The sequence below is a fragment of the Myotis myotis genome, unplaced genomic scaffold, assembly GCF_014108235.1.
Source record: "Myotis myotis isolate mMyoMyo1 unplaced genomic scaffold, mMyoMyo1.p scaffold_m19_p_11, whole genome shotgun sequence".
Classification (NCBI taxonomy): domain Eukaryota; kingdom Metazoa; phylum Chordata; class Mammalia; order Chiroptera; family Vespertilionidae; genus Myotis; species Myotis myotis.
This window is the reverse complement of record NW_023416315.1, coordinates 7,366,747-7,390,799: the sequence shown is the minus strand read 5'-3', so window position 1 is coordinate 7,390,799 and position 24,053 is coordinate 7,366,747. Positions and strand designations below refer to the sequence as shown.

Genomic DNA, 24,053 nt, shown 5'->3' with positions numbered 1-24,053 from the left:
TTAAAAATGTTAATTCATGCAGATTTACTCTTTGGGGGGAATAGAACCCTCAATGATGAGAATCATTGATTGGCTGCCTCCTGCACAACCCCTACTGGGGCATGTGCCCTGACCTGGAATCAAACTGGTGACCTCTTGGTTCATCGGATGACACTCAACTACTGAACCACATTGGCCGGGCTGTACAATATCTTGTTATTCAAGTGCCCCATCATTTAGCCGTCACTATAATTTATTTAGCTAATGTAAACCGCCTCCAACTGAGGAAATGAAACTGCCCATTTTTATAAACCCTTGTCAGCTTTCTCTCTTTACACAGTCATTGCTTGGCTGACCCCTTTTTGACTATTTGTCAGCAATCTTCCTGAAGTTGTGTGACTTGTAAAATTTGTCATTTTGCTGGAAGTAAGGATTTGAATTGTTTGCTTCAGTGGTTCTCCAACTTTAGCAAGCATGAGAATCACACAGAGGGCAGGGTGAAGCAGAGAGCTGGGCCCCGCCCAGGTCGGCTTTGGATTCAGTAAATCTTGAGCAGAGCTAGAGAATTTGTGTATCTTACAAATTCCCACAAGATGCTGATGCTGGCTAGGAGCACTGAGAAGCGCTGGTGTGCTTCAATACTAGCACATGGGGTCTTATACTTCAAAACGTAAGGTTTGCCCATCTTTGTCATGGTTTATAGTCAGTCAGCACTTATGAGATTGTAAAAAATAGCCCTACTGGGGGGCGGGGGCGGATACTGTTCATCCCCTTGCATCAATGGCTCCCGTTGGTAACGCAAATGAAGGAAGTAAAAGCATTTAAGGCTATTCAGGCTTTTAGCCAGAAAGGAGAATTTTTAGACAAATTAAAAATACTAGTATCCAGAAAGAAAGAAAGAAAAAAATCCTAGTGTCCAGTTCAAGCGTGTCTCCATCTGTTACGTAAATGCATTCACAACAAAAAGAAAAGAAGTCATGAAACAGTAGGAAAAGTACGCAAACAGAACCCTTTAAAATGGAACCGGAGCTGCCACCTCAGTGGAAGTGCCTTGCATTCTTACTCCTCAGACCTTGGGAATATGGAAACAGGCAAAATAGCCTTTGGACTGGGCCTAAAGCAGCATTATTCCCCAAAGAACAGTTAACAAAGATAACAAGAAAGCAGATATTATGACTTACCTGGTGACGGCAGAACTGAAAATTAAAAACATTATTTAGAATTAGCGTCACTCTGTTCGATTCTCTACAAACAGAAATGTCTTTCTTCTCTTGGTGTAACTGACCCCCCTCCCTTTCTCATAAACACCTCTTGCCTTTGTCTCCTCACCCCAACAGTCTTGGGCTTCTGCCTGGATCAGTGCTTTCCCAATTAGGTATTATGTTAAGTTTCAAATAAATGCTCCTTGCCTCTTATTTTGGCATTTTAATTTTAGGCTAACGTCCTAAAACTGTTCCAGCTAACCTAAAAATGGCTTACTAGAAAAGAAGCCAAACTTTTCATGGGGTTAACTTGCTGTATGAGGATGATACACAGGAAACATGACAAATGTGACTTCAAAGGCCAAAGTCACTGCCTGGAATAAACATTTCCATACTTGCAGATCTGGAGATTCAAGATGATCCTGGATATAGTCTTGGCCAATATTAAGAATTTAGTGTATTTCCCTTACTTTACAAAACATTTTATTCAAACTGAACCAATCAGAATTGGTACCCTTCAAATACCACCACATCCATCAAATATGACCCAACCTCATCTCCTATTCCTTTGAAATCCACGTCGCCTTTTATTGATACCTTGAAAGTACTGTTAGGACTCTAGCTGTTAAGCTAGTTTCACATTTACTTGGGAGACCAGCCTCTACATCTGATTCACTATATGAAGGCAGTGGCCAGGTCTCAAGAACTATTTAAGATCTAGACAATTTAGGTGGGAAAGGATAAATCTTTACTCTTGGTGCGGCCAGAAGAGCAGAACTACTCTGAATTTGCACTCTGTTCTGCTGTAGTACCAAGTATTTAGAACTAGCTGGGATTCTCTATTTTTCTACCAGCCAACTGACCACCAGTAATATTAGATTATATACATGTGTTTTCTCTTGATCAAATATTAAGTCAATAAGATAGACACTATGGTGTAGTGTGGCAGACTGCTAAATGCCGAATTAGCATACACGCTCACCTGCTTTCTTACTGATAGGATCTCAGTTTTGTCAGAGGATGGCAATTTGCTCAACAACAACAACAAATCTCAGCTTCCTTTACAGTTGGGGTGGCCATGTGACTGTTCTCTCCAATGACATGTAAGGAGAAAGTTCTGCTTTACTTGAAATAGGTTTCCTCCTTCCTTCCTGCTGCCTGAAAATATAGATACGCTGGCTAGGGTCAGCCATCGCATGACCCTAAGAAAAGCTCAGAAAACACCAAAGACTTCAGCCTTGGTATCCTCGTACCCTCCAATTAACACCAACAACTGCCTACTTTTTGAACTTCTCATTAATTTACAAAAATAAAATCTGTGTTGTGTATTGGAGCCACTGTTTGGGGTCTCTGTTTCGCTTAGCTGGATTAATAAAACAGAAAGACCACGAAATATGTACCAATTCAGACTCTAAAAAGCACATACACAGCAAACAATACAAGACAGTACATGGCTTGCTAAATTTTGAGGAATCATCAGGAAATGCCACAGGAGTTGAGGAAATATGCTTTGTAAGACAAATCAGGAATTCAACACAGGTCCTACAAGGTCATAAATCACATAGAAGTTGAGCTATAAAGATATTTTAAAAGCCTAAGTGATCATGCTAGTTTAATCCACTAAAGCAGTTAGTCTTGGTCCCCACCCCCTCACCCCCCGCCTCGCACACACACACACTTTCTAAGTACAGACTCAATACTTCCCACTTTCTTGGTTATAGTGCCCGGAGGACATCTGATACAGTACTATCTTAAAACAGAAGAAAGGAGGAAATGTTTGTTAGAAGTTCACCACCAGGAAGGAAATACGCTACAGTAGGTTTCAAAAACAGCACCAGCTATTTGAGGAGTAACACTGGATGTTCACAAAGAAGCCATAAATAGCTGAGATGCGTTTAAATTAGAAATGACAAATTTAACTGGTTGGGGAACTTCTAGAGACAGTTCCACGTGCCCTAGACTGCTGTCTAAATAATTCCCACCCTCCTTTTTGCTCTTTAGGGGGTAATGTTAAGACTACACACTTGTTCTAATATAAAAAAATTTTTTTTATTAAATTTATTGGGGTGACACTGGTTTGTTCTGGTTTTGTGTCTGCATTTTATTTCCTTTGATAGATACTTGTACTTTGGGAGAACTTAATGAAGGATATGAGAATAACTGAATAAGATCAAACCATCACATCTTTTTTTTTTTTAAAGATTAGTTTCCTATTACAGAAAAATAAGTAATTTGCTGTAAAAAAAAAAAAAAAATTAGAATATATTCTAGCCCAGCCGGTGTGGCTCAGTGTCTGAGTGTTGACCTGTGAACCAGGAGGTCACGGTTCAATTCCCAGTCAGGACATAAGCCCTAGTTGCGCGCTCAGTCCCCGGTGTGGGGCGTGCAGGAGGCAGCCGATCAATGATTCTCTCTCATCACTGGTATTTCTGTCTCTCTCTCCTCCTTCCTCTCTGAACCCAATTAAAAATAAATATATATATATAAAATATACATATATATATATATACACACACACACACACATATATATAAAAAGAGTATATTCTAGTAATGCAGGAGAAATTAATTTGGGGGTTCAGAACTCGTTACCCAAGATGATCGAGCCTGTAACCTCGAAGTATTGGGATGATGCTCTAAGCAGATGAGCCAGCCAGGGACCCCTCTTACATCTTTAATCACTTGCTTTTCACTGCTCTTCTGCCTACGATCAGGTTCACATGCCAACCATTCAACAACAAAACAAAATGAAACACGTGCCCTCAATACAAGTATTTCTTAACCTCAACAATCACTTTGTGGTTTCCTCCATTATTCTTCCAGTGGCTGCTCAAGCCATGGCCACCTCTGCAGTCTGATACTGTTAATTCTGCCCCTATTTTTGGAATCACGTCCTGTATTCCCTCTCTGACAGCTGTTTTCCTACTGAACACCCCTTAAATGCCACAATTCTCAAGCTTTCTTTTCTTCTTGCTTTAACATTATGGATAAGAAACCATCTACACAACCAATTTTTTGATGTCATGAACTGTCCTATTTCTACAATACAAAGCAATAATGTGAATATGCCAAATCTCGCTGGCTTTTTGGCCACTTCTGAAATTGCAGGGCAAGCTTTTCCCAAAACATCACTGCGAAGTAAGCCCTTGCTTTCCCTTCCCTCTCCATTTCCCTTCCCCACCCCCTCGCTCCTCAGGCACTTTACCATTAGCTTCCCCACTCTCAAACTCCAAGGGCCCTTCCTTTACCTCTAGAACGTGTTTGCAAAACCCATTTCTTCTAGGAATTACTTGTTCTATCTCTGTTAATTTACCCAGTAAATGTTCTCCTACAGTTTGGGTAAAAAATAAAAATAAAAATAAAAATGAAAATGCCATAGCAAAATACTAGATCGGGCGGCTTTGTCACAGTTCTGGAAGCTGGAGGTCCAAGATTAGATGTTGATTCCAATGGTTTCCTCTGAGGCCTCTCTCCTTGGCTTGCAGATGGCCACCTTCTTGCTGCCTCTTTCAGTTCACACTTTGGTGCACAAATGCCCCGGGTTTTTCCTCTTCTTATAAGGGCCCAGTAATATTGGATTAGGGCCCCTCCCTACCAACTTCCTTAAAGTTCATAATCTCTTTAAAGACCTTATTTCCAAATGGGATTATATCTGAGGCAGTGAGGACTGGCACTGAAAGGGCGAGGGCTATGCCCTCCATCTTACCCTGGATCCTCCATTTTTGGGCAGCAGCCTTAGCCATGTGCTCGGCAAGGAGCTTCTTCCCGGAAGCCCCAGCCTCTGCTAGCCACACCCAGGATTTCTTTAAACTAACCAATGACAATCAAGGGAAGTGCGCGCCATAGATATGACCACATCCTATGTAACAAGACAACGACTTGCGCTTGGCCAATCGGCAAGGCCCACAGTCCTCTCTCCTCCCCTTACTCCACCCCCCTATAAAACCCCTCTTCTCACAGGGCTAGCTCTCTCTGACGCTTGCTGCTGCGTCGGTGAGTGTGGTCGGGGAGCCGAGCTAGCTCGAATAAAGACTCTTTGCTTTTGCATCGGACTCGGCTGGCTCCCTGGTGGTCTTTTGGGAATCTTGCAATCTGGGCATAACAGGCACTTGAATTTTTGAATTTAGGTGGAACACAATTTGGACCCTAACAAAGGGAGACACCAGAAAAGAATTTCTTAAAATGTTAGACTTAAGAGGATGTTAAATTCTGAAACTTCCTGTTTAGGCTCAATTCTGGAACCAATATTTATTTATTTATTTTAATTTAATTTTTTTTTTTTTTAAATTTCAGAGAGGGAGGGAGAGGGAGAGATAGAAACATCAATGATGAGAGAGCCCTAGCTGATGTGGCTCAGTTGATAAAGCATCGACCTGTGGACGGAAGGGTCCCAGGTTTGATTCTGGTCAAGGGCACATGCCTGGGTTGTGGGCTTGATCTCCAGTGTGGGGGTGTGCAGAAGGCAGCCAATCAATGATTCTCTCTCATCAATAAAAATATGCAAAAAAAAATGTTTTTAAATGATGAGAGAGAATCATTGACCAGCTGTCTCCTGCACGCACGCCCCACACTGGCGATTGAGCCTGCAACCCAGGCACATGCCCTGACCAGGAATCAAACTGTGACCTCCTGGTTCTTGGGTCAATGCTCAACTACTGAGCCACGCCAGCTGGGCAGGTGCAGGCTATTGAACAAGGAAACAGAGAGAAGTGGGTTCATGACCCTAGTCCCTAGGGCCCTCACCCACTTAAAGAACAAAAAAGGGTGAAAAACATGAAGGAAGATGGCATTCATAAAGACCTGTTCACGGGGTGGTTCATTAAGTGACCTTCTCACCAGCAAGTGGGGCCTTTGGTGGGGTCACTTGGAGAACTTAAAATGTGTTTGCCCGACCCACGCTACAGAAAGGTAGGTGGGGATAGAAAGGGCTCTGTTGCACTCCATTGTGAAGAGTTCTGTATTTTCTACAGTTGATAACACCATATTGCATAATCGATATTTGCTAAGACAATTTAGCAAATGTTTTTATGAATTTAAATGTTATCACACACACAAAAACCAACAAAACACACACACACACACAGATAAATATGTAAGGTGATGGATGCGTCCGTTATAGATGGAGGAAATACTTTTTCAATGTGTATCAAATGACCACCATGTGCATTTCAGTACCTTACAATTTTGTCAGTTATACCTCAATAAAGCTAAAATTTGAAAAAACAAAAGAAAAAGGGGGTCTGTCGTAATGTGTCTGTATTCCTCGTTTGTCAGAGTGAGGGGTGAGTGAGTGTTTTCCATAGATTGGGCAGGGATCACTCAGGAGAGAACCAGCCAGGAACCTATTTATGTCCAGCCCCAAAGAGCCGTCTGATAGGGAGGGACCTCAACAGCAAAAGTGGATCACTTCAGAAAAATCAGGCTGAGCCCTAGCCGGCTTGGCTCAGTGGATAGAGCATCAGCCTGTGGACTGAAGGGTCCCAGGTTCAATTCCAGCCAAGGGCACATGCCTGGGTTGCGGGCTCAATCCCCAGTAGGGGGCGTGCAGGAGGCAGCCAATCAGTGATTCTCTCTCATCATTGATGTTTCTATCTATCCCTCTCCCTTTCTCTCTAAAATCAATAAAATATATATATATATATAAAAAATCAGGCTGAGTGAGGTGCAAAAAAAAAATTCATTGCCACATTTAGGGGCTGCAGTCAAAGGACAAGAGAAAGCCCTGGCAGGTGTGGCTAACTTGGTTGGAGCATCGCCCTGTGCACCAAAAGGTCACAGGTTCACTTCCACGTCAAAGTATGTGCCTAGGTTTCCTTTCAGTCCAGGGTTGGGGGACGTACGCGAGGCAACCAATCGATGTTCCTCTCTCCCTTCTTCTGTCTAAATTTTAGGTTTCCTTAAACCAGCGGTTGCCAACCTTTCGGACCTCATGGACCTCCAGTGGTCTTCAGACCACCGGTTGGCAACTGCTGGAAACCAATAAACATATCTTCCAGTGAGGATTTAAAAAAATAAGGACAAACAAACAAAGGATAAGTCAACTGCAAAATCTTGCAGGCCCAGAGAACACAAACCTAGTCAGTCAAATAAGAACCTTTATCTCTTTCCTTCCTCAATGCTACCCTGTTCCTCCTACCCCACTACTCACAAGTCTGAAGCAAAAACTAGCAGAGGAAGGAGGAGCAGCAGGGAGAGAGAGAGGTTGATTATGACCTCCTCTCCTATCCCAGATCAAGGGCCACCGTTAAGTAGGAAGGGGAGAAGCCACCTGCAAGAAGCCATAGCTTGGGGATGATGGAAAAGTCTGTATTAGGGTAGGTTATGGTGCAGTAACGACACAAAAATCCCAGTTCCTTAACAAAAAAATTTATTTGTCATTCACACACAGTCCAACATGGGTCCAGATGACTCTCTGGGGCAGCTGTCCTCCATGTAATGACATGCTATTCCAGGCTGCTTTGATACTGTGTCATCTCCATCTCAACATGATGCTTCAGGGTTAGCCCAGCAGAAGGAGAGAATATGGGTAACTGGGCACCTGTTCATCACCAGTGGCTCAGAGCTGATCATACTATCTCTGGACACAATTCATTGGCCAGAGTAGTGAAAGCTTGCCCAACTGCAAGGAGAGAAGGACTAAAAGTATTGGTGAGCAGTGGTAATGCCCACCAAGAAGTCTCACATGAAAATTAATACTGAAATTGTGAATAACAGATAAGACTGGACATATCTGTTGGCAGAAATGAGGCTGATTTCTTGTGATCTTAAAATATAGTCATGCCCAGCTGGGTGTGGCTCAGCGGTTGAGCGTCGACCCACGAACCAAAAGGTCACGGGTTCAATTCCCAGTCAGGGCATATGCCTGGGTTGTGGGCTCGGTCCCCAGTAAGGGACGTGCAGGAGGCAGCCAACTGATGATTCTTTCTCACCACTGATGTTTCTATCTCTCTCTTCCTTTCCCTTCCACTCTATAAAATATATAAAAATCAATAAAAATATATTCAAAAAAATATATAGTCTTTTACCTGAGAGTGAGCAAAAAGTTATGGACCTATCAGTTTTCACCAAGAGGGAGAAACACTGAATAAATTTTAAAGGGACCACTAGAGAGAAAATCAAGTTGTATTTAATTACATCCTTTGCATGACTATTCAACATGCAAATCACATCTTTAGAAATCTTAGAGATCATCTAATTTAACTCCACTTTTTTATAAGAAAACCTTTAATCTCTCTACATTAAAGATTATAATTCCAGCCCTAGCTGGTTTGGCTCAGTGGATAGAGCCTGCAGACGGAAGGGTCCTGGGTTTGATTCCTGTCAAGGGCATGTACCTGGGCTGCAGGCTCCTCCCTGGCCTGGGTCCTGGTCGGGGCACAGGCAGGAGGCAACCAATCAATGTGTTTCTCTCACATTGGTGTTTTTCTCTGTCTTTTCTTCACTCTTCCACTCTCTCTGAAAATCAATGGAAAAATACCCTCGGGTGAGGATAAAAAAAAAAAAAGATTATAACTCCATTTCTCTTGGTAAATATGGGAGGCTGGAAATGTTTGTTCTCATCAGCCAGCTTTCTGTTTACTGAATAGTCTATCAAAGGAAGCCATTCTTTCCCATGAATGTAACTTAGTTTGTGATCCCTTATTTATTTTAGCTTTTAAACTCCTATAGGTCTGTATCCAACTTACTTTAACAGCAAACAGAAGAATGATGGACCTTAATTTTTTTCTTCTTTTTTCTTGTGGTGCACCATTCCCGAAGTACTGCAATACCAGGTGGATGTTTGGAATAGACACAGCAAGCTCCTATTCCATCTCCCTGCTTCAGAAGTTCATTTAATATGCTGTCCTTAGATAGAGGACATATCAGATATTAAACTGATAAGAACAGCCCTGCCTGGTAGCTCAGATGGTTAGAACATTACCCCGTTACGTAAGGTTGCAGGTTTGATCCCTGGTCAGGGCACATACAAGAATCAACCAATGAATGCATAAATAAGTGGAACAATTAATTGATGTCTCTCTCTCAAATCAGTAAATACTATATATATGTTTAACTGATAAGAACAGATATCTACACTTGATCTTAGTCAAAGGCTGAGAAGTAATATATGGGCCTTAAATTTAAAAGTTACTTTTAGAGCATCCTTTTAACATCTTGGATTATAAAAAGAAATTCTCAGCTTTCTAAAACGACTACAAAAGCACAAATTAAGCATATGGAATTTTAAATGACAGGAAAACTTGGTAAATTTGCTATTGCTATATTAAGGGCATTACATTTTCTGTCCTAAATGACACTAAATTTTCGAGATTAGTCTCTGGAATAAATACAATAGAACACCAAATTTTAAGTTATTTTACTGAGAGGTCAAAGTAGATTTGGATAGCCAAGTGCCATAATCCAAAAAGACTAAAGAGTTCGTACAAACATCGTATGTGTGCATAGACATATTTATACACATACATTTAAAAATAAATGTTTTCCATTTTGAAATGACTTCTTCTTCAACATTATTTTATTATTATTATTTAATCCTCACCTGAGTAATTTTCTCCTTTGATCCTTAGAGAGACAGAAGGGAGAGAGGGAGGAGGAGAGAGAGAGAAACATCTATGTGAGAGAGATAGACATATTGATTGGTTGCCTCTCACAGGTGTCCCAAGCGGGGCTGTGGAATGAACCTGCAACCCAGGTACGTGCCCTAGACCGGGTATCAAACCCATGACCCTTCAGTTTGAGGGCTGGTACACTACCACTGGGCAACACCAGCCAGGGCCCAGACACATTTTTAATGGTGTAAAGGTTCTCCCATAGCTGTCTTCTTTAGAAGCCATGCTTAGTACTTAATTTGGTACACTACAGTCTTTTTAACCACTAACACTTATTTTTACTCCGTTTCAAGTACAGGGTCTTTCTTTCATGAGGAAAACTTGCAGTTCTTACTATTTCCTGACAATTTTATTATTGTTAATGCTTATATTTAGGCTAAATTAATTTGAAAGTAGATAAATGCTACCTGAGAATATAAAATATGGAAGCAATGTCCACGAATAAAAATCAATCAAGTAAAAAAAAAAATCAACCAAGTATAAACACTAAAGTTGTCATGTATCATTCAATATGAAAATGTTGATTACATTTCCCAGCCTCAGAGCCTCACCCTTCAAAGACTAAGCTCTGTGTTGAAGTGGATTTCTCTGCCTGACAAGAGGAAACTTCCAGTCAGGGCACAACCTTTGTTCCAGAACCTTTGATTTTTATGGAGAGACTAGTCACACCTGGCTGCCAGGTCTGATCTGAGTGGAGGAGGTACCTGGGAGAGAACGGGTCGGATCTGAATAGGCATGCTTGACTGGAATGGTGAGTTAAAACTGAGGAGTGATGCTCAACAGATATGAGGGAGGCCTCAACACTGCACGATTCCCAGAGAGACTGGAGGGAGAAAGGAATTTAGGCTTAATTATATCATCATTCATCCCCGAAGACCAGTCACATTTGTGCAAAATTCAACTCTATGTGTATAAACTTCTATATACATGCTTGGCAACCTTAACCTTTTTAATCCAGTTTACAAAAACTGCAAGTCATCTTTTCTGGGGATAATTAGAAAGAGTAGTTTTTTGTTTTGTTTTTTAAAAAATACTAGTATTTTTATTGAATTCAGAGAGGAAGAGGGAGAGAGAGAAATATCAATGATGAGAGAGAATCATCCATTGGCTGCCTCCTGCACGCTACCTACTGGGGATCGGCCTGGCAACCTGGACATGTGCCCTGACAGGGAATCGAACCGTGACGTCCTGGTTCATAGGTCGATGCTCAACCATTGAGCCACACCAGCTGGGCTAGAAAGAGTAATTTGACAATGAAAGCTTAGGAGAGAGAACAGTGAAACAAAATAAGACCAGTGGCTAAAATTATGCCCCACTAGTGTCCATAAGGAAAAATGATTTTAGAGGGGCTGATACTCAGTGCTTTGGTATAATAGTTACAGCTACTATTTAGTAAAGTTACTGTGCTTCACACTAAACTGTTTTTATTTTATTTTATTCTGTTATTATTTTTGTTTTCACACTGAACTGTTTTCATACACAACACTGGCACCAAATGTGTGGGGGTTTTCTTCACACCAACCACTTCAACTCCACAGCCAATTCAATTTTGACACTATAGTGAGTGAAGGCTCAGTCCCACAAATCTGCCCCTTACTTTAGATGCCAGTCGGCAAGTCCCAAGCTGCCCACCCACAGGTCTGATTGGGTATAAATTCGAGGGTTCCCACAATCCCGTCCTCAGGCCCATAATTGGCACACAATTCAGGAGAGTGCTTTACTGATGGTCACAGGTTTACTACAGAGGATACAAGTCAGAACAACCATGTGGAAGGGAAGCATAGGGCCAGCTTTGGGAGGAGGGGTGCAGAGCTTCATGCCCAGCACCTTGAGGGATCCACCAACCTGACAGCTCTCCTTTAGGGGTTTTTATGGAGGCTGTTTTGTAGGCAAGATTAATTAATTCACTGGCCAGAGAGGATTTGCCCAAACCCCAGCCCTTTTCCCCTCCACAGAAGGGGCGAGGGGGGACTGAGAGTTCCAATCCTGTAATCATGCCTTGATCTTTATGGGAACCAGCCCAAATCGCACCTCTGCGGGCCACCAGATGACAGAGTCCATCTCATTAGCATACAAGAGGCATTCTAACACCTGCCAGAGTCCCAGTGTTTTATGGGCTGTGTGCCAGGAACTTGGGACAAACACCAAATCTATATATTTCTTATAGTGTCATAGATATATAAAAAACAAACATAAAAAAACACACAAGGAAAATCTGAGAAACTGTCACAGCCAAGATGGGATATGGAGACATGATGACAAAATGTAATGCGATTATTCTGAATGGGATCTTGGGCAGAGGACATGAGTCAAAATCAAAGAAAATCTGAACAAAGTATGGATATTTAAAATGTATAAACAAGGGGGAAGGGGATTCCTAAAAAAGAAAGAAAAAATCAAAATAAAATATATGAATAAGTATTCGTTTTAACAAATGCCCCACACTAATGTTAGTAATAGGGGACACTGCTTGTGGAGTACAAGAGGACTCTACTTACCTGCTCAATTGTTCCGTAAATTTAAAATGATTCCAAAAGAAAACGTTTATTTAAAAATAAAGTGTATTGACTATGATAAATGAATTAGTCATCTTAAATAGATTTGGGTTGCAAGGAAGAGAAATCTAACTAAAGTAGCTTCATTAGTAGGTAAGGCTGGCTGCTACATGGTCTCAGGGACACATAAAATGATGAGTAATTGTGCGGGGGGGTGGGGTGGGGGGGTGTTAAGGGAGCCCCGCGGGAGGTCAGTGGGGGAAAAAGGAGACATATGTACTATCTGTAATACTTTAAACAATAAAATAAAGAAAGAAATAGGCTTGAAGGGAAAGAAACAGCAACATCATGAAAGGGCCCCTCTTATCTCTGGCTTGTGGCTGACTTCCCTTCCGTCTGTCTATCTTGGTGTCTTACAGAACATTTCAGCAGCAGGGTGGGCAGCCCACTAGCAACTCCCTGTGTCTCTTACGTAAAAATTCTCAAAGCAGTACATCCTACTACTAGTAAATCCAGTGCCAGAAGTCCTTTGTTTACCTAGTCAGCTATGGACAGGCCCACTGTGGGCAGGTCATTACTGCTGGTTCCATTACCCGTGACCAGTTTCAGCTATATCCACTGGGCATCTATGGGTTTGTTCAGATTCTCTAAGGTGGGGGTTTTTGAGGGTGAGGTGGGCAGAGCATGCCCTCTAAAACACATCTATTACCAAGAGAGAAAACCAGGATTTGAATCTAGGTCTTCAGGTTCCCAAACAAACGCTTATTTCATTTGAAGAAGTAAAATTACAAGTTAAAAACATCAAGTTCTTTTGACTTTTTTCCTTTGAATAGCTACTAGCAGCCAGCCCATATATCACAATTTGAATATAATAGTATGTATACATATACCTATGTAAAGATTGCCTGATCTCTTTTTTCCCCAAAGGTGGCAAACTGTTCACGGTGGTTTCACTGTGAAATTGTGCAAGAGCATTCATTTTTAGGTCTTCTGGTTTAGAGAAGTGATGTAATAGCCGAACCCACAGCTCTACAGACAGAACTACACACCAGAAGGCATGACAATCAGTTTTCTTTTCACATGTGTATTATATATTTTTCTAACATAAAATTAAGTTTTCTGGGTCACATAAAGATATTCATGAATAAATTTTTGGTTTGGGACAAAAGGAAGCCACCGAAGTTTTCTCCACTGGACAGCACTATAAACAAAATGAAATGTCTGAGATAAAAACTTTCTGCTGTGGGCATACAAGTTCAGAAAAAAATAATAACCCAAGAATAATTTAATGCTAGCAATAAACAAAACCTAGAAATATTATTGACATATGAGGCATGAAGGAGTTAATTTCCTTTTTTTTTTTTTACTCTTATTAATGGAAAGTATTTCTGTACTCAACCTGAGGCCAAAAAGCAACGAAATAGTTTATCTGATCCATCAGAACGTATTGCTGAGGCTGAAATATTCTAAGTAATACATGAACCTAAAATGATTAGTATTTAGTAAAGTCGTAGACTGTCAACTGATTTGTCATAAATATTTGACTCTAGATGTTCACCTGGAATATACCTGGAGTATATACTCCAGTAAGTACATTGGAATGCAACTCAGTGGGTTACCTGTCTTGATTATTGAACCCTAATTTTTTTTAAAAAACCTCTGACTTTGTTGCAAACACTCCTTATAATGCTCTTCAAATAGAATTCTCGAAACATTCTATTACAATAAAATTGTAAATAGACTTCTAAAATGTCATGCAAGAGGTTTGGGGGTAAATGAACACAAAGATACCTCTTGGCGGTTTGAGACAAGAAGAAATAAACAGCATTCAAATACAAAACAAACAGTTCTGAACTCCAACTGGATTAATTGTATTCTTTTAACCACCGAGCAGGTGCACCTATTCATGATCTAACTCATCCTAGCCACGGTGCAGAAACAACCGCTCTGCTAGAATTGGATTAGTTGCAAGGGTTTGCAGGGGATGCGGGAAGGAAGGAGAAATCTGTCCAGATGTTCAGTTTATCTCTATAGAAACGGACTTTGCAGCAGGAGGTAGCTTGTTTCCTTATCACCTCCTCGCTGCCTTTCTGTTTCAAAGAGAGACATAACCAAGGCCCCGAGTGCCGCCATCGGGGGTCCCGAACGGGTCCCCCTGGGCTCCCCTAGCATTCCAGCCCGCGGGTCCTCTCTCCCGCGCGCCGGGTACCCGCACTCACCATCTCGATGATCTTGGTCTTCCGCCCCGTCTTCCTCTTCAAGGTGAATATGTACTGGGCCAGCACCACCCCCGCCACCAGGGCACACACGCTGGCGCTGGCTACCGCGCCCATCTTCGCCACGGCCGCCCGATCCATGGGCAGATCCTCGTGCGCCTCCCAAGCGGAAAAGAACAGGTCGCCGGGCCGCTGGGGGCCTTGGGAGCGCGAGCTTGAAAGGCCAGGACGCCCCGCCCCCGCCGCAAGCCCCACCCCCGAGCGCCGAGGGGCGGGGACAGGCTAAAGAGGGAGGGCGTGGCCTGCGTCGGAGACCGAGGAGGCCGGCGGGCCTACCCCAGAGCCAAGCACTGAAAAGGGAATTGTATTAACTATCAGTCTCTGCTAATGAGGACCAGGGAGTGGTCCATTCTAGCCCCACCCAACGGGAATCCCATTCCGGCCCTGGTCCATTAGAAAAAAAGTTCTGCGACTTCCACCCTCCTGGGTCTGGACTACAACCCCCAGAAGGCCTCGCGGTGCAGCCTCCTGACTTGCGCAGCAGCGTTGGCGGGGAAGCGTGGCCGGTGCGGCGCCGCTGGGACAGCCGAGTCAAAAGGGGACCACGTATCTGATACGGGTTCCTGACACTGACAGCAGGAGTACAAGTTCAAATGGTGAAATCTCATCTCCAAGTTTCATTTCTGTTTCTCCAGTAACTAATCCGCACCCGGGTAATACTTTTTAGCTCAATCATGTTTATAGAACAATTGCCCTGATTTTTAAAATTAAAATAAAGGGGACGCCCTAGCCAGTGTTGCTTAGTGGGTAGAGTGTCGGCCTGCGGACTGAAGGGTTCGGGGCTCAATCCCCGGCCTGTTTGGGGCCGCGGGGAGGCAACCAACGGATGTGAGAGACGCATCCATGTTGTTCTCTCTGCCCTTCACTCTCCCTTCCACTCTCTCCAAAAATCAGTAGGAAAATATCCTCGAGTGAGGATTAATGAATAAACAAACAAACAAACAAACGGGAGAAAAAAGGATTTGCAAAGAACTCCCAATAACTCAACAACAAAAGCAAACCCCATTAAAAAACCATCTACACAAACGGCCAACAAGCTTCTGAAAACATCCCACCATCATCAGGAAATGCAAGTCAAACCACCAGGGGACGCCGCCTCACCCAGTTAGGATGGCCAGTTCGAAAAAGCAACAACAGAAAAGCAAGCACTAATGTAGAAATGTGAATTGGCGCAGCCGCTGTGGACAACGGTGTGGATGTTCCTCGAATGATTGAAAGCAGAGCCACCATGGACCCAGCAAGTCCACCTCTGGGCGTCTATGCGAAGGAACCGAGAGCTCAGCGACCAGCACTGCTGTGCTCACTGGGGCCCCATCGGAACAGAGAGAGGCCCCTCCCCGGTGATGGATGAAGAATATTAGTATGCGGCACACACTTCCCAGGGAATACCATCCGGCCTTTCACAACGTAGAGCGCCTGCTGTGTTTCCACCATAAGGACGGACCTGAGGACATGATGCCGAGAGGAAAAAGCCGGTCCCAGGAAGACAAGTGTGTCCCGCATTGTTCCGCCTATAGGAGGCAGCCAAACTATTAGAGACACGAAGTGGCATGGTGCTGAGGGCCTCAGGGGAGGGAAAGGCTGAGCTGTTCCAGCCGTGGGCAAACTACGGCCCGTAGGCCGGATCCAGCCCGTGTGAAATGAATAAAACTAAAAAAAAAAAAAAAAAAAAAAAAAAGACTGAACCCTTTTATGTAATGATGTTTACTTTGAATTTATATTAGTTCACACAAACACTCCATCCATGCTGTTGTTCCGGCCCTCCGGTCCAGTTTAAGAACCCATTGTGGCCCTCGAGTCAAAAAGTTTGCCCACCCCTGTAAGCTCTCTATTGAGCCTCAGTTCTGCAAGGTGGAAAGTTCCAGAGGGCCGTGGCATAACCACGGGCGTATAGGTAACTGTACAGTACATTTACAAACGGTTAGGTTGGTCAATTTTGTTTCTATGTGTTTTATATCACAATGTTTACGAAAGTGCTATGGCAACAAGGCACAGGCGGCTGGAGCATGTCTGCTACATCCCACCTTTTTCATCATGTCCTCTCTGTGAGCAGCAGGACTCCCTCTCACTTGTCCGGTCCCTTCCAAGGGATTGATGCGGTGTGCCCGTCTCATCTTTGGCGGTGACAGAGAAGGGGTGCAGGAAGTTCTTTGGGGTGACCCCTCCAACTCTGTGAATGAGAGGAACATTTATTGGAAGGAGGTTCTTAGACAGGTGGGACAGGCCCACCTGACCATGTTTCTGGTAAGAAAACAAGTCTGGCATTAACTATCAGGTGCACGAATGCTTTTGTATTTTGTTTTGTGAGTGAGATTGCTCAAAGCCTGCAATGGCCCCCAATACACTCACAGTAAAAGCTGAAACCCTCGCACTGAGCTGTAAGACTACTCAGTCTATGTCTGGTTATCCTCTCTGACATCACCTCCTACTACCTCCCCTTTATTCTGTTTGTTCCAGTCCCTGTGGCCTTCTTGATATGTTTTTTAAAATCTTTTTAAAAAAATATTTTTATTGATTTCAGAGAGGAAGGGAGAGAGAAATAAAAACATCAATGATGAGAGAGAATCATCGATCACTGCTTCCTGCACGCCCCCTACTGGGGATGGAGCCTGCAACCCATGCATGTGCCCCTGACCGGAATCAAACCTGGGACCCTTCAGTCTGCAGGCCGACGCTCTATCCACTGAGCCAAACCAGCCAGGGCTCCTTGCCGTTTTTTGAATGTGTCAGCCATGATTCCATCTCAGAATTCTTTGCATTGATGTTTTCTCTGCTCAGAAAGTTTTTTTTTTTCCTGGGCATTCCTATATTCATCTTTATCTTTTTCAAATACTTACTCAAATGTTGCCTTATGCTCACCACCTATATTCAATCCTTCCAGCTCTGGCAGTTCTGATCCCCTTCACGCTTATTTCCACTACCATTATTCTCTCCTTGCTAGAATGACCTCCTTAATAGCAGAGATTTTTATTTTCAAATATATTTTCAGCTTTTAGAACTGTGCTTAGGAAAAAGAAGAAAATTCTGTCAAATGTAACAAGATGGATAAACCTGAAGGACATCATGCCAACTGAAGCAAGCCAGTCACAGAAAGGCAAATGCTGCATGACTTCACTTACATGAGGTATCTAAACTGGTCCAAACTCATGGAAACAGAAAGTAGGATGGTGGTTGCCAGGGGCTGGGGAGGGAGAAGTGGGGATTTGCTGTGCAATGGCTATAAAATTTAATGTATGCAGAATGAGCAAGTTCTAGAGCAGCGGTTCTCAACCTGTGGGTCGCGACCCCTTTGGCGGTCGAACAACCCCTTTCACAGGGGTCGCCTAAGACCATCCTGCATATCAGATATTTACATTATGACTCATAACAGTAGCAACATTACAGTGATGAAGTAGCAACGAAAATAATTTTATGGTTGGGTCACAACATGAGGAACTGTATTTAAAGGGCCAGAAGTTTGAGAACCACTGTTCTAGAGAGTTGCTATACAACATTGCCACTACAATTAATAACACTGTCATATTCTTTGAAATTTTGTTCAGAGAGTAGATTTTATGTTAAGTGTCCTTATATCACACACATTTAAAAAAGTGGTGGAATGTGTGTAGTTACAGTATTCAATAAGTTTCCAGCCCTAACTGGTTTGGCTCAGTGGATAGAACTTCAGTCTAAGGACACAAGGGTCCCAGGTTCGATTCCGGTCAAGGGCACGTACCTTGGTTGTGGGCACATACCCAGTAGGGAGTATGCAGGAGGCAGCTGATTGATGTTTCTCTCATCGATGTTTCTAACTCTCTATCCCTTTACCTTCCTCTCTGTAAACAATGAATAAAATATATTTTTTAAAAAAAGTTTCCAAGTAGGTATGCATCAATTCCTTTGTATCTTAAGCCCTCATGCCCAAGATTCTAAATTTTAAAAGTTGCCACACATACACCCAAAGAATTGTGTGCCTGGTACATAGTGGGTGCTCAATAAATATGTGTTGAGTGAATGAAGAGGCATTTTGGTACATTTTGGCATAATGCCAGAAACTAGGTCTATATGGATGGGTGAAAGGTAGGAATTATGTTCTCACTCATCTTTCTTCTGAATACAAATTACCACTGTGGTCTTTTATTGAGTCAGAGAATTAGTTTCTGGAACATGAATGAAGCCAAAAGAAATTCAACAGTACACCAAAACAGGAATTTGACAACCTGATGGCATGTGGATGCAAATGGAAGTGGGATCAATAGGCAGGTTACTTAAATTTTCCATCTTCCTTGTTTACTTTTTTTTTTTTTTTTAACTTCAGCTCATTTCTGCCTTGTCTTATTTACTTTGTCTAATGGCTTAATAATTCTGATTTATTTGTATCTACTCTTGCTAACGTCATGGAATACATTTGGACTGGGAGCCTAGTTGCTGCATGATTCTTGAACGCTGGTTGAAATGGGTTTGGCATTTTTTAAGGAATTATTTACTTGTTGATTTGAGAGAGAGGAAATGAGAGAGGGAGAGACAGAGGAAAAGAGAGGGGAGCGAAAGAGAAAAAGAGAGAGGAGGGAGAGAGAAAAAGGAAAGGCGGGGGGAAGAGAAAGGAAAGGAGAAAGAAACATCAATTTATTGTCCCAGTTATTTATGCATTCATTGGTTGCTTCTTATGTGTGCCCTGACTGGGGATCAAACCTGAAACCTTGGCGGATGGGAGGATGCTCTAACCAACTGAGCTGCCTGGTGAGCCCAGGGCCAGCAACCAGTGTGGCCTTGGGGGAGCCCTTGTCTCTGTGCCACACCTGCAGTTCCCTTTTCCTTCTAACCCCTCCCTGCCCCACACACGTCCCCATTAGCTTCCTCACTCCCAAGCTCCAGGGGTCCTTTTTTCCCCTCTTATCACTTGTTTCCTAAGCCCATTTCTGCTAGGAGTTACTTCTTCTACCTCTGTGATTTACCAAATTAAGTGTTCTCTTAAAAAAAAATGCAGCCGAAACCGGTTTGGCTCTGTGGATAGAGCATCGGCCTGCGGACTGAAAGGTCCCAGGTTTGATTCCGGTCAAGGGCATGTACCTGGGTTGCGGGCACATCCCCAGTGGGAGATGTGCAGGAGGCAGCTGATCGATGTTTCTCTCTCATCGACGTTTCTGACTCTCTATCTCTCTCCCTTCCTCTCTGTAAAAAATCAATAAAATATATTTTTAAAAAATGCAATAGAGGGGTCAGGGGTTATTTTTCTAGTTAGTTTCATTTTAAAGAATGTCATCAAGAACATCATTGAAGCCCTAACCAGTTTGGGTCAGTGGATAGAGCATTGGCCTGCGGACCTAAGGGTCCCAGGTTCAACTGTACCTTGGTTGCAGGCTTCTCCCTGGCCCAGGCCTTGGTAGGATGTGTACAGGAGACAACCAATCAATGGGTTTCTCTCACATCGATGTTTCTCTCTGTCTTTCCCTCTCTCTTCTACTCTCTCTAAGAGATCAATGGAAAAATATCCTCGGGTGAGGATTAAAAAAAAAAGAACATCATTGAAGAGGGATGGTTTGGAAAAATAAACCATATGCTCCTTAGTGTCCTTGGTTAGGAAAGATAAAACTTTGTGATTCATTAGCTGGCTGTAAATTGCTCAGATCCTTTGGCCTTGTTTAATTATATTGTCTCAGTTTCCCTTATTCCACTTGTCAAGGAATCTCCTTAGTGTCTTACTGTCCTGCCTTAACCTCACACCTAATCCCCTGGAAACCACTGATTTGTTCAGCATAATACCCTTGGGATCTATCAAGACCCATTTGCAGCTCCCTAGGGCCACTTGCATCTGACTTACCAGCCATATTCAAGGCCTTCCCCCCTGGGAATCTGTCACATGGCTAGCTGTAGACTCTGCCTCTTGGTCAGTAAACAGCACAGTTTTATTGGCATTTTTGTACCTTCAAGGGTACAGAGCAGCGGTTCTCAACCAGTGGGTTGCAACCCCTTTGGCAGTCCAACAACCCTTTCACAGGGGTCCTAAGACCATCCTGCATATCAGATATTTACATTACGATTCATAACAGTAGCAACATTACAGTTATGAAGTAGCAATGAAAATAATTTTATGGTTGGGTCACAACATGAGGAACTGTATTTAAAAGTCCAGAAGGTTGAGAACCACTGGTATAGAGGAATATATCTACATTCAGCCTATCTCTGCATTGCTACAGTCCCTCCAATGTCCAATCCACCCAGGTGGCCATTTTAAACAAGCACAGAAGTACATATACTTGTTCGTTCCAATCTCTTGCAGAACCTGGAACTAGGTGTCTTGGTTTTGTTCTCCGTCCGTGTGCACTAGTTTCTTGGTGACCAGAGGTTTCACAGGTGCTTTCAGTTGTACCAGCATCATGTTCCAATCAGGCTCTCTCTTCATTAATTTCAGCCATTACAGATGACAGTAACCAAAGGAGTATATACTTTAATTTTTTTTCTTATTAGTTTGCGTTTCCTTAAACATCAAATGAATCAACTCCCTAGGAGTTGAGTTCATCCCTAAATCCCATTGGTAACGTTTAGTTTAGCCAGACACCTACTGCTCCATACCAGGGGTGACCACGAGGTCAATCAGGAATCAAATATTCTTCATTAACACCCCCATCCCCTTCATCCACTTTCCCAAACCACAGGTTAACCAGAGCTAGGGAAGTTCTAGCAAATCCCATGCGTTTCCTAATACCAAGTGTGTCTTTTTCAAACAACTAATTCTCAGGCAGCAAGTAGGTGTCCAAGAATTCAATTCAATCTGACACCACCACTTCAAATGGGTACCAGGCTCAAATGGGGTGCCCAGGTTACGAATTGAGGGGGAGTGAGTCCCAGTATCTTCTCCTTAGGTTTACAAATTCACTAGGACAGCTCAAAGAACTCAGGCGAGCATTTTACTCATATTTACCCACTTATCAAGTGGAAGATATGAGGAAGTTGGGAAATGGCACAGGGCTTCAATGCCCTTTCCTTCCCGTCACATCAGTGGATTAGCCTGTTTTTATGTAGCTCATTCCTCTCAACTATTATGAAAACAGTCGAATCTGGTGGGAAAAGTATTCACCACTTTGGAAGCTCTCCAAATTTCTTGTTCAAGTTTTTATTGAGCTCAATTTTCAGCGCCTTTCCTTTCTGGGGAGGTGGGAGAAGGGACTGAAAGCTCAAACTCTCATCTTGGTTTGGTGTTTCTGGTGGTTACCCTCCACCCAGTCCCTGTGGCCCTCATTAGCACAAACTGAAATGGAGTCAAAAGGGCTTGTTATGAAAACAAGAATCTTCTCTATTATTCAGAAAATTCTAAGGGTTTCAGGAACTCTGCTTCTTATTCTCATCTTCTGATAAGGCCATATTGGGTTAGGGCCCACACATATGGTCTCATTATACCTTAATTACCTATCTCCAAATACAGTCACATTCTGAGGTCCTCGGGGTTTGACTTCAACATATGAATTTTAAGAGGATGCAATTCAGCCTTAACACCACACCCTCTTTGCATCCTTTTTTTCAAAATATATTTTATTGATTTCAGAGAGGAAGGGAGAGGGAGAGATAGAAACATCAATAATGAGAGTCATTGATCGGCTTGCCTCCTGCACACCTCCCACTGGGGATTGAGCCCCCAGCCTTGGCATATGCCCCGACCTGGAATTGAACTGTGACCTCCTGGGTAATAGGTCAACACTCAACCACTGAGCCATGTCAGCTGGGTATTTCTTTGCATCTTTGTATTTTATTTTATTTTATTTATGCAACTTTGTATTTTAAATTGATTTTTAAAATACTTTAGTTCACTATCATTACTATTTAAAATTTGTATTTGCTTTAATTAATATACAGGCATATACTATATATATATATATATATATATATATATATATATATATATATATATTTAGTTCTTTGGCCTCTAAAAAAGCAAACATTATAACAACCCTATTGTTCAATGTATATAGAAATAGTACATTTTTCTTCATCTGTTGCTTTTGCCTAGAATGAAACAGTAGATTCTAGAGGGAAAAGTAAAAGAAGAAAATCATATATGGAAAGAAGAGCAGGAGATATTAAATTGCACTGAAACTAATACATTATTTCTAAGGAAAATCTTGGCCCTAACCTGCCACCAAGAGGAGGTTGAAAGGCCTTCGATTCAGAGAGTTTATTTCAGGTTCTTTAAGATTATGCACCCTGCCCCCAGACCTAATGATTATTAAATCTTACGGTTCTCCAACTGTTGGCAACATAAAGTAGTTGTGGTTCAAAAATACTGCCAGGGACAACAATTCCAAGCCTACAACAGCTCCATGTACTGGGCTGGGTGGGAAACTGTACGTATTGTCTAAATAACACATTATCCATACACACATGTCTAATAGAGCTTCCCAACCGGTATGCCACCTGTGGAGGTTAACAGTATGCCGGCATGTTGCTTCCCCCGCCAAGATGTGTACAGAACTCATCAGTTGTGCATGTCCTGACAGGAGAAGTCTTCTGTTGAGATATAAATATCTAGTAGATAGAATGGAGACGGAGATTTGGGAGGGAGCACTATGTCGGTTGTATTTGAAGCGCCGAGAATGGGTGAAAATGTGAAGGTGGCATAAAAGGGAAGAAACCTTAGGACTATAATCTGGAAAATATGAACATAGAGAAGTTTGGGGAGAGAAGGCAGTAAAATACTTTAAGAAGGTCAAGCAGTTGCCTGGCGGGTGGGGGTGGCTCCGTGGTTGAGCGTCAGCCCAGGAACCAGGAGATCAGGGTTAGATTTCCAGTCGGGGCACATGCCTGTGTTTCAGACTCCATCCCCAGGAGGGCGCGCAGGAAACAGCCAATCCACGATTCTTTCTCATCCTTGATGTCTCTATCTCTGTCTCCCTCTCCCTTCCTCTCTGAAATCAATAAAAATATATTTTGAAAGCAAAAAAACAAACAAAAAACACAGCCCTACCTGGTTTGCTCAGTGGATAGAGCGCTGTCCTGCAGACCGAAGGGTCCCGGGTTCTATTCAGGTCAAGGGCACATGCGGGGGCTGTGAGCTCATCCCCAGTGGGGGGCGTGCAGGAGGCAGCCATCAATGATTCGCTCTCAACATTGCTGTTGCTCTCTTTGCCTCTCCCTTCCTCTTTGAAATAAATATAAAAAATAGAAACAACAACAACAAAGCACTAATGGAGGGGGAGGTAAGAACTGTGAGGGGGACAAGGAACTGCCCAGTTCTGGGAAGGAGCCAACACCCGGGCGGGCAGGCGTCTACGCAACAGGTAGGCCCGCAGGGAAGGTTAAGGTTGCCCCGCGGGGACGGTGCAGCGCCAGCGGCTCTACTCGGTCCCACGCAGGCCCCGGGGCGCTTTAGCCGGCCCGGCAGAGCGACTGGACGAGGGGGAGGGGCGTCCTTGCCCAGGGCGCATGCGCGGGGAAGGTCTGCGCCTGCGCAACACGCACGCAGCACGTGCCGCCCTGGGGCGCATATAAGGGCGGGCGAGGGCGGCGCAAACACCGCAGA

The 24,053-nt window shown here is 43.1% G+C and overlaps 1 protein-coding gene and 2 pseudogenes across 1 annotated transcript in view; all 3 read right to left on the bottom strand.

Annotated features, from left to right (window-relative positions):
- Positions 1-14,656, bottom strand: part of NT5C3A (5'-nucleotidase, cytosolic IIIA) — a 50,830-nt gene extending 36,174 nt beyond the window's left edge. The window contains exon 1 of the mRNA XM_036327363.1: positions 14,504-14,656. Within this exon, the coding sequence (XP_036183256.1) occupies positions 14,504-14,641 (138 nt within the window). The 5' untranslated portion in view covers positions 14,642-14,656. The remainder of the gene's footprint in view (positions 1-14,503) is intronic.
- LOC118666710 lies at positions 8,917-9,093 on the bottom strand (annotated as a pseudogene).
- LOC118666718 lies at positions 9,111-9,285 on the bottom strand (annotated as a pseudogene).
- Positions 14,657-24,053: the final 9,397 nt, after the last annotated feature.